Source organism: Balearica regulorum, chromosome 25 (genome assembly GCF_011004875.1).
Source record: "Balearica regulorum gibbericeps isolate bBalReg1 chromosome 25, bBalReg1.pri, whole genome shotgun sequence".
In the NCBI taxonomy this organism is placed as follows: Eukaryota; Metazoa; Chordata; class Aves; order Gruiformes; family Gruidae; genus Balearica; species Balearica regulorum.
Genome location: NC_046208.1, coordinates 2,793,592 through 2,803,774, shown reverse-complemented (window position 1 = coordinate 2,803,774; position 10,183 = coordinate 2,793,592). Strand labels below are relative to the sequence as shown.

General features: G+C 52.9%; 1 protein-coding gene across 2 annotated transcripts; it reads right to left on the bottom strand.

The window, feature by feature from the left end:
* Window positions 1-1,133: 1,133 nt before the first annotated feature.
* On the bottom strand, window positions 1,134-9,158 carry C25H1orf116 (chromosome 25 C1orf116 homolog). 2 transcript variants are annotated; one of them, XM_075776239.1, is made up of 4 exons: window positions 8,499-8,633; window positions 5,289-5,429; window positions 3,723-3,900; window positions 1,134-3,216 (listed from the first exon to the last, which is right to left on the bottom strand). In XM_075776239.1, exons 2-4 carry the CDS (start codon window positions 5,379-5,381, stop codon window positions 1,985-1,987), a joined length of 1,503 nt encoding a protein of 500 aa, XP_075632354.1. In that variant the 5' UTR covers window positions 5,382-5,429; window positions 8,499-8,633; the 3' UTR covers window positions 1,134-1,984. The 2 variants fall into 2 exon arrangements, with proteins under 2 accessions (XP_075632354.1, XP_075632355.1); XM_075776240.1 differs by lacking the exon at window positions 5,289-5,429 and having other exon boundaries at window positions 8,499-9,158.
* Between the last annotated feature and the right edge of the window lie 1,025 nt (window positions 9,159-10,183).

Below are 10,183 nucleotides of genomic sequence, written 5' to 3'. Positions count from 1 at the left end.
CCGGCTCCAGGCTTGAAGTGGTGGGCTCAGGCTGGGGGAATTAACAACCTTCCCCACTCCTTCTCCCTTTCGGAGCCAGTGTACGCGCAACACGGTGTTTGCTGAGCAACCTCCTGAGTTTTCGGTCAGACCTTAGCCTATGCAGCTTCCCCTCCCTGATGTACAGGTTTGCATTACTGCTGGCCAGTCCAAAACTAATTTAGTTAATTGCTTAACTACAAACAAGCATTTCCCTGCTTTCATGAAGTGTAGCTAATCAGACATCATTTTCTCGCATTCCTTGGATTCTTTACGTGGGTCAGTACTATTCCCTCCACTTGTGCACACCTTTATTATGTGGGGATTTGTGAAATGATGAGGCTTTTGCGGAAGGATGCCCTCGCCTTCGTTCCATGCAAACCCAAAGCTCCGATGCCTCTTTGGAGAGAAATTAGAAGCCTGGCTCTGGGTTTTTGTCAGTATGAGCCTGTTTAGCATTCACAACACTGTCTTTAAAAGCGGATTGTACCGCAAGGTCAGCGAGGGAAACGATTGAGTGCAACTTTATCTTAATGCTGCAAGCAGTTAATTAACATCAGTAAATTGTTTAGTGTAATTGCCTCCGTGGGTCAGGCCCTCTCTCTAAAGGAAGCCTACATTAGTTTTGAAATTAAATTGCCTGTTAGGTGCTTGCTTTATTAGCAGAGACTCTCTAGATGTCCAACACCAAAAGCTAGGATTGCATCACAGATATTTTTTGGTGAAGAAAGTAAAAAGGTCCTTCTGAGAACCTCTAGCGTGGCTTTTCAGCTAACACGGCTGCTGTGGGAGATGTCCCCGCAGACCCAGGAGCTGGTGCAGGTTGTAAGGGATCGACTGGAGCAGCGGCGGGTCCCGCGTCACTGGTCCCAGTCTGGCAACGCTGTGGCAGCCTTTGCTTATTGTACTGGAAGCACTCACATGAAATCCCGTCTCATGTGGGTCCTGGGTTGCAGGTTCAGTCTCTGGTTCAGACCTCATCATTTGCAATGCCCAGCAGCTGGCTGGGTCACTCACGCTCCTCAGGTCAAGCCACATCGAAGGTTAAAACTCATTTTTTTAGCTTTACCAGAGTTTTGACTGCAACACAAGAGTAATTCTGTTTTACACAGCCATTTTCTCATTATACACAAGTTTATTACAGAAATAAACCACTTTTGTTATAAAAGGTGCGCAGCATAAACGTTGACAGCATCAGCTGGGTCTGAAAGATGCAAAGAGAGGGAATGAAAAGGAATGAAATGGCGTTGTCTCAGGCTTGGATATCTCTTGTTTTGGGCAGCACGTCTGGTTCTGCCACCAACACAGCCTGTCGCTTCTTAACCGTCACTTCGCGATGAACGCGGATGCTTGTGTGTCTGGCTTTTAAGTGGTATCCAGGTTGTCAGGCGCTGCGCGAGGAGCACTCGTGCGTGGGGGGGAGCGTTGCTGAGCCCCTCGGGTGCCCCTTGGTCTGACAGTTTTGTACGTAGCTTTTGTACGGCTTTTGGGAGGCACTTGCACAGGGCAGGTGAGTGCTCAGGCATCAGAGGCTTTGGAGCAAGTTAATAAAATCCCATAAATTCCTAAAGCAGCAGCAGGGTCCTGCGGTTCTTCCCAGAGAGTCTTTATCCACAGGCAACGCCTTTTAAAAATAAGCCAAACCCCCAATTCCATGGCTTCCCTGTTGCGATGAATCCCCAAATGCATTAGACACCTTGTGGGAGAATATGCCCCATCCGCATGCTGAGTGATGCTTTATATAAATAGCTCATGTACACTTGCTATATACAAAATATTATGTACATGTGGTGTTACTTTATTTGGTGTGAAGCTCCGAGTATCTCTTGTGGAACTGCTCCCAAGATGCTGGGGCAGGAGATCACAGCAGACGATGCTTATGGTTGTGCTGTCTGAGGAGAGGCAGCGAAGGCACCTGGAAACAGGATGAAAAGCCCCTTTTCCAGCAGCCCTGCCACCTGCAGAGCTATTCCTTCAGCAGACCGAGCTTCTTCAGTGCCTCTCGCCGGTTCTCATCAGTCGTGCCCTTGGGGGAAATTGTCACACTGACACAGGAGCGGGGGGGCCTGGGGAAGTTCTGCAGCGGGTGGGATCGCCGCTTGCTGCTCTTCTCCTGCTCCACCTGCCCGGACTCCTTCAGACCAGCAAAGTCCTTCCCTGCCCCGAGGGATGCTGGCCGGGGGCGGCTGCTCCTGAGGAAGCTCGGGGCGAGCCGCTCGATGAAGGACATCTTGCCCAGGGAGCTGCTGGTCTTGACGCTCTGCTCCTTGGTGCTGGCCATGTAGCTGCTCAGCCCCACGCCGGAACGCTCCAGGGTGTTGGATTTGAAGTTCATCTGCCGGATAGCAGGCACTGATCTCTCCGCTGCCCCGCAGCGTGCCTCGGGCTCCCCAGGGACGGGGAACAGCATCTCCCTCGGATGGGGATGCGTGGTAGGTTGAAGGTGGGTGCTGGTCTCCTTCCTGTCGTGCGACAGTCCAAGCTTCTCCAATGCCTCCCGCCGGGCTTTCTCCCTCTCCTTGCGGTCGAGGTGCCCCGAATTTGCCTTTTCAGCAGCGATGTCACTGGGAAAGCCGGGCTGAGAGCCAGCTGAGGATGGCGGTGGTGCTTTTACCTTCTGGCTGGGCTCTGTGGCAAGTGGCACTGGGCTGTTTTTGCTGGTTTTCAGGATAATATTTGGTGGCAACTTCCGCGGTTTGGGGGCAGTTGGAGGCCCACGCTTGGCATCTGGGTCCTGAGAGGCCACTTCCAACAGGGATTTCTCTGGCTGGCCCCATGAAGTCCAGGTCTTGGTCTCTTTGGCTGTTTCCCTCTTGGCATCTGAGCGATTGCTACGTGACCACTCGTGGCTCACCAGGTCATCCTGGAAGGGATCTGGAGGCTGGATAATCAAAGATCCCTGGGACTTCATCTGGCTTCTTGTGTTGGCTTGGTCAAGCCCGTCCTCCTTGGCCATCTCCTGTGAATATTTACCTACTGGCACCGGGTCCTCCACTGTGCGGACAGTCGCTTTGCTGTCAGAAGCTCCGTTTGCTCTTTGTGCGTTTGCTACAGTGATGCTCCTTGGAAGACTGTAATAGCCTGGGCTTGGAACCGCTGCTGGAACGGAGTTTGAAAGGGCAGAGATGTTCTTGCCACTCTTCTGTTCGGCTGCATGCTGCTGACCTACACTCAGAGAGGGAGCCCCATTTTCCAAATCTAGGCAAAGAGAGAGACGTGAAGTCATGCACCGTTCTGCACACAGACACAGGACACCTTCCTCTTCACAGATTCACTTCTTCACACCTGCGAAACCAGTGCAGCCATGGCAGAGTACTTGCACCCAGAGAGTTTACCCTGACCCCAGCTAACATGCTGTCACAGCTAAGAAAGTCAGATAGTTTGGGTTTAACAGAGCACACGGTGCATGAGGAGCCTCGTTAATCTGTGCGAGCCTGTTCAGAGCACGAGCAAAGATGTTCTGCCCTGCAGCTCTGCTGACCTTGATAGCTGCTAGCAGCTCCTGCACATGGGAACTGGGAAAATGCAGTTGGTGCCCTGCCTATCTCGCTGCCTACAGCCACCTCTCCCCACGGAGTGATGAGAACAAGCTGGTTTTAGTGCATGAAACCGGGGCAGTGCTCCTTCCCTGCCTGCCAAGGGAGCGCACCCCAGCGAGAAAGACCCTTTGGAAACAAGGGCTGGAGGACGGGTTTCCAGCTTACCCCGGGGACCGGAGTCTCTCTTGGACCACGTCCCGGGCAGCTTGGAGGGCTCCACGTAGTCAGTCTCATCGGTAGAGACCCCGCTGTCTGCTTCTGCATCCAGTGAGCCAATAGTTTCTTCTAAGAACATCAAACACTCTTTCTCTTCCACAGATAAGTAGTCATAACTGTTATCACTCTGCAAAGGAAAAAGCAGTACAGGTAGAGACACGGGGGCATCGTTAGTCACAGCTCTGACAGTGAGGAGAGACCTGTGACAGCTCCTGCCCAGGACGCTGGGCCAGTGACTATTCAAAAATTGGTACTTACAGCTACAGAAAACTAGACAGCTTCCTCTAAATATATATATATATAAAAAATCTTAAAGCCATTTTTATATTACCATACTATGAGCATCAGACAATAGGTTTATTCTTAACTTGGAAACTTGGCCTCTAGCTTTTAGTTCTGTAGTTTACTTTGAAATATGAGCAGATGGGTAATGGGGAGGGGTCTATAGATACAGACATCTATACTGGTCAGCAATGCTGAATTTTAGAAGCTTCTCTAAACATCATAAATACTGAAGACTTGTCTGGGTGGTGGTCTCTCTCCTTGTTCTCCTATTCATACCTCAGTTTTGAAAGGAGTACGGCAAGATCCTGTTAAATTTTTGTTGTATTTCAAGTATCATGAGATATGATTGCTGTGGAAGTGCCAAGTCAGAAGGTGATACATGCAATATATCGTGGAAAAACTGAACTGCAGGAAAGGATGGAGCGTGCATCAGATCAGCAAGCACAGAGGAGAAATTGTCCCAGGTGGAGTTGTTTTGCAGACAAACACCTGTCCAAATCTTCTACCATGCAATATTGCAACCAGTTTTTCCATCCCTAATAAATTTCAGAGGGTTTGGTTCTGGTTTGCAATACATCAAATGGAAAACCTGTTCAGGACTGAGCATTGCACTTACACGTATCAATTATGCTCCAAGTCAGACAGGATGTAATTAGTCCTTCAATCTTGGAATCAGTGTTTGGAGACAAACAAGTTTTAATGGACAGATAGTGAAAAATTACACATCTACACCCATGGTCCAAACTCATCTCTGCCTTAACTAGCAAATTAATCTCTTGTCAGCCGGGAGGAGTACGGCTCGCTGTCGTTTCCAGGTGAAGCCACCCTTGTTGGAGCCAGTCTGACCCAGTTATCCAACTGGTCTAATTCCTCACCGGGGAACTCGCCAGGCTGCTCCTGCCCAGTGCCGGCACTCTCTGCATCTTCAGGCAAAGCAGGAGCCGCTGGGCTCTCGGTGTCATTTCCCCGAGGAGACCTTGCAGGGGCTTAGCTTCCTGATCGCTGCCACACGCATGGCAGGACAGAAAGTCTGGGAGTGCTTTGGGGCAGGAATTAATTTGGTCCTTGCGCTACCCTTAGCACGGCGCTGTATCAGGGCCCCCAGGTGCTTCCAAAGCACCGATGGAGAGCAGTTTGGAGCAGGGCTATGACCGAAATCCCTCCTCAGCCACCAAGAGGGGTGAGTTGAGCCCCTGCCGTGCCCGGGCTGGGCGCAATGGGGTTACTTACGTGTTGCGAGTGGTTGGAAGCCGTGCTGACCATGCTGTCGCAGCTGCCAGAGTTGCAGCCAGCCATCCCCAGCCCCAGCTCCTTCTTGGGCATATCACGGGCTGCCACGGTGTCCGGCGCGGCGGGGGGGCAATATCCCGGCTGAAGCAGAAGAGAGAGGCGTTAAGCTGCGAGACATCCCCCCTGGGGCAATGCAAGCAGGCTGGCTCAGCTGGAGGAAGGACAGGCAAGCTGTGAAGCTGCTGGATGGATGCAAATGTGCTTGATTTTTAGGCTGCTCTCTCCAGGAGAAGGGGCAGCTGGGCTTTTTTAAAGTGTCCTTGGAACCGAAGTATTCCCCAAAAAGAACTGGACATAGAGAAAGCTCTGGACTGCCCATCCACGGCCATCTCATGCTGGTGGTTCTCTAACCATCTCGGAGGTGTGGATAAGGGGGTTCCTGAGTGAAGGAAGAGGCTGTAAGCCCAGCTCAGCTTGGGAGCTCGGCGGCAGCACTCCCATCCCAAGGCGAGCCCCAGCCCAGCTCTGCCTCGTGAGATCTCTTCCCTCCACCGCACCCACCGCTGCCAGCTACGCGGCTGAAGCACTCTCCAACTTCTGCACGCTCTGACCCGAAATGCTGCCGTTTAGCCACAGCCTTGCTCTGCCGGGAGCTTCCTCCTGCAAAGGGCTTCCTCTGCCACCCTTCCTCGGGGGCGGTGGAGGTGTCGTGGCTGCGGGGAGGTGCCCCTGAACCTTTGGGGCACGCCTGGGTGTGTTGGGGCACATGCCTGGCACAGAGCAGGGCAGCGCTGGGGGTTGTGCCCGGGCTGCAGCCACGCGCCTGTCTACGGCCACCCCGGGGGGGTGTTACAAGCAGCACCCCGATATCCCCCCTGCTCGTGGCGATGCACCCCTGCTGCTGTTCTGGATGCAGCCCGTACCCCTGACACCGGTGGGACCTGAACGTGGTAGCGGCTGGCTGACAAACAACCCGCTGTCGGGGTTCCCAACACCGAGACCTTCCCGGGGCAGGGTCCTCGGCGGCGGAGGGGCCAGTTATGTTTGCAGGGTGTGTGGCCAGGAGAGCTCTGCTGCCTGCAGGGAGAGGCTGAGCAGCTTACAAAAGGCATAATTACTTACAGAGGTAAAGCATTAAGCTTCCAAAATTTACTGACACCACCAATTATGTGTTTTCTTTGTGCGCGCCGCCCGTTCTTCGGGAGAGAACTGGGCTGCAGAGGCTAATGAGAGCAGCAAAACAAACACCCCCTCCAACACGCACGGACCCACGCAAGAGGATTTGCTCATCGGAAGACAGAGGAGCTCTTTGTGCTGTAACCTGGCCGTGGCATGCCGGAACAGACTGCTGCTTTTTTTTTTTTTTCTTCTAGCAGGATCAGGGAATTAGATCTGGCAATAAGTGAGCAAAGCTGGCTGCTTGTTCAGAGTGTTAGACCCTGAAAGAATTCCTTTGTAATTGGAATATGCCGCAAAAATCAGATTTCAACACCCTCACCCTGACAGATCCAATCCTTCCACGCAGGAAGAGTTTAATATTTTGTTCTCAGCTTTGCATTGTTTACTGCTTAAATTACATTTCAGTAAGTGGTGGTTTTGGAACAGCAATACCCTTCCTTGATTCTTTGAATTTGGACAACTTGATAGCCAGAGCTTTTAGTTATCCGGAAGCAGAGACACCCTCTGAGTCTGGGGGTTTTTAGGCTTTTGCAAGCAGCACGGTTTTGCTGTGCACCCGAATATTTGCAGCATGAAATCTGAATCTACTTCTAAGCAGCAAGAGACGACCGCCTGCTCGATCGGGATTGCTGCAATGCTCCTCGCTGCCTGCCGCAGAAATTCGAGAGAGCAAAACACTCCCGGGGAAGTGAAAGTCTTGCTCAAACTTGACGCCTGCAGCTGGAGCAGCCGGTCGGAGCCCGAGTCCCCTGTGCAAGGCAGCCCTGGGGCGGGAGAGCCGCAGCGTGGCCCAGCACAGCTCAGGGCTCTCATCAGAGCTCATTTCTCTGTGAGGATGCCCGCCATCGTCAGCCCATTGCAAGAAATAATTTGTTCTTGTTCACATAAAGCAGCTGCCGAGGCTCTGTGCCCGCCGAGCCCCGGCTCACAGGGGAGGCAGAGTTCAGCCCGGAGCTCGTCCGAGGCTGGAGAGGACCGACGCAGAAACAAGAAGTTAATTTTCCTGCCCGCTCATTCTCTCATGTGATTGTGGCTCGAACGCGTTCATCCGACTCGGGAAAGGGGAAAAATCAGTGCTGAAAAATGCCAGTTTTTATGATTCAGAGGGGTTTTACTGTTCCTTCCTTTTGCCGAAAAACATGGCAGTTGAGCCACAAACTGAAAATATGACTGAGCATTTAAACTGAAAATACATGGTACTCGCAAAGCTGATTTCCATTGGTATATATCTTCCTCCACTAAAAATACTTTTAGAAGAAGCTAATATTTTAATCTAAAATAAAAGGCCCCTTTGTGCAGCTTTTGTGACAGCTTCCATAACTGTCCTTTACAAAACTCGCTGAACCTTCAAACATCAAAGAGATGCTGGGTAGCAATTAATACTAATTGCTTTATACGAAGATGCTAATTTCTTTTAAGCCCCGTACTACTACAAGCGCTCTATCACAGCTCTGCAGCAACGTTAAAGAGCATCGGTATTTTTTGCTGTCTAAGGCAGTGCAGCCGTACCCCCTCTGCCTTACAGCTGCCGCCAAAGAGCTTTGTCCTGGCCAGCTCGAAACGCAAAACAGAGAAAACACCATTTGCAGGTTCCATCCCAGCTGCTCCTGCTCTGCAGCCGCACAGCAGGATGGATCCCACTCAGGGGGAAAGGAGACTGTGGTGGCAGATCTATAGTTCCTCCTGTTTAAACAGGTAAATGAAGGGCACGGAGCAGTTGCCCGAGCTGTTTGCTGTCCTGAGCACGAGTTTTCCCAGTCTCTCTGCTGGCAGCTGCCGGTCTCCCCAGCTTCTCTCCTGCCACCACCTTCAAACCACCTTGCCCATCTTCGCTGGTGCCACCTCCCATGACACCTCCACCACACTTTCCCCTTCCAAAGCAAAGCACGTCCGGAGCCCCTGGGTGCCTGGAGCCCCTGTCCCGCCCGGGCAGAGCACTCAGCCCCTCGCCCACCGCCCATTCAGCAGGAAAAGGACAGAAAGCAAAAGACAAGAAGGAATAGAGATTATTAATTTTGTTTCTTTTTTTACCAGGACGTCTGTTGTTCTACGCTGCCCAAATCCTTGTTCCGGACGTGCCTATCCCAGGAATTCTTTGGTTTTCTGGGCTAACCAAACAGAGCCGGGTTACACATTAACTCCTCTCCCCGGCAGAGATAAGGCTGTGCGGGTGCTCGGCAGGCGGGTGCTCAGCAGGTGGGTGCTCGGCAGGTACGTGCTTGCGGGCGAGCCCCCCGGCCCCTCACCTGCACCCTGCTGCACCGGGGCAAGAGAAACTCATCTCGCCCCCCACGCGAGGCAGGTCGGCTGCTGCTCCGGGCTGGGGTCACGGCACAGCCAAGCCCCTAAACCAGCTTCACGTTCTGACCTGAAGCAGCCGGGTCCCTGCGTACCGTGCTTTCTCGCAGCCCTGCCAGAGCAGCTTTGCTCCGAGCCAGTGCGGCGCAGGCAGAGGCGCAGGCAGAGGCGCAGGCAGAGGCGCAGCTGCAGAGGTGGGTGGCAGCACCAGCACCCTGTGCCCGGGAGGCTACGGGCAGCTCTGCTCAGCACCACCCAGCTCACTCACTTCCCGGCTCCGCTGGTGTCCTCTGATGTCCTCGGCACGGGTTTCGCTGGAGACTCCTTAATCCGACAGCCTGTTCTGCCGCATAGCTGCTCGCTGACATGCGGAGGAGCCCAACGCACAGCCCTGACCAAAGCGCCTTTGTACACAGTAATTAAGTCCTTTGCTGGGTGTTTGCGCCGTGTGCTGCTGAAGGCATTGCCCCACAACAGGTTTATTCTCTTAAGTGGTTTTGTGCATGAGGTCCCTCGGCTCAGGGTAGGACCCGGTTCCTTCTCGGCTCTAAAAACACGGATTGTTGCTAGAACAGGTATATACTTGCACATCACCAAAGCTTTCCCAGAGACCGAAAGTTTGCTGCTGTACGCTGTACGGAGGTTCTTGTAAAGATGGGTAAAAAGCCACTTTAGAAGGGAAGCTTCACCACTAAGCTTTATTTGTGTGCTAGAGGAGAGGGTGCCCAGGTCCTGCGCAGCTCTGGGGCTCGTTCTGCACATCCTGCCCAGCTGCAGCTCCCCCCGCACCCCTCCTGGCATCGTTCCCTGCAGGCGTTGAGCCCCTCTGCGGGTTCACTTCCTGGCTCTCTATTGCTGCAAACTCTTCCTCCTTCGCAAGGCAGCTTGAGGTTGAGTCCTAGGGTAAAGCTAAAGCCCCCAAGACACCCATCACGCTCCTCTTCCCTTCAGCCGCCCTCCTCACTCACACCGACACCTCAGAAACTGCTGCCGGGGCCGTCGGCATTTCCTTCGGCAGCATCCCATCCCCTCCTCCAAGGGGACCACCTCTGCCACCTCTCTCCGGGAGGAAGGTACAGAAGAGCCCGGTTATTCCATCTGCAGCACCCTGTGCAGCACTGGGTGATGCCGACCCCCAGCACCCGACCTGCCCCGGCGGTGCTGCAGAAGGAGCTGAAAGAACCACAGTGACTCATTACCCCGACTTTGGGCGCTCCTATTAAAATTACAGCTTTTCTCTCTGATAAACAATGCTTAGGCCATTGCTCCCACACACACAGCATGGACTTGTATCTGCTCTGCAAGGTGCTCCTCACTGAACAGCTATAAATATCCAAGCAGAAACCATGCAGCAAACTTCCAGAACGGATAAAGGCACCAGATTCATTCAAGCTTTCATGCTTGAATGATTTAATTTT

Excerpts from the sequence above, each read along its gene's own strand:
- C25H1orf116 (XM_075776239.1), bottom strand. The coding sequence starts at position 5,381 with ATGCCCAAGAAGGAGCTGGGGCTGGGGATGGCTGGCTGCAACTCTGGC. Across the intron at positions 3,901-5,288 it reads CTTCCAACCACTCGCAACAC|AGTGATAACAGTTATGACTA; the intron begins GTAAGTAACCCC and ends TTTCCTTTGCAG. Across the intron at positions 3,217-3,722 it reads GAGAGACTCCGGTCCCCGGG|ATTTGGAAAATGGGGCTCCC; the intron begins GTAAGCTGGAAA and ends CTCTTTGCCTAG.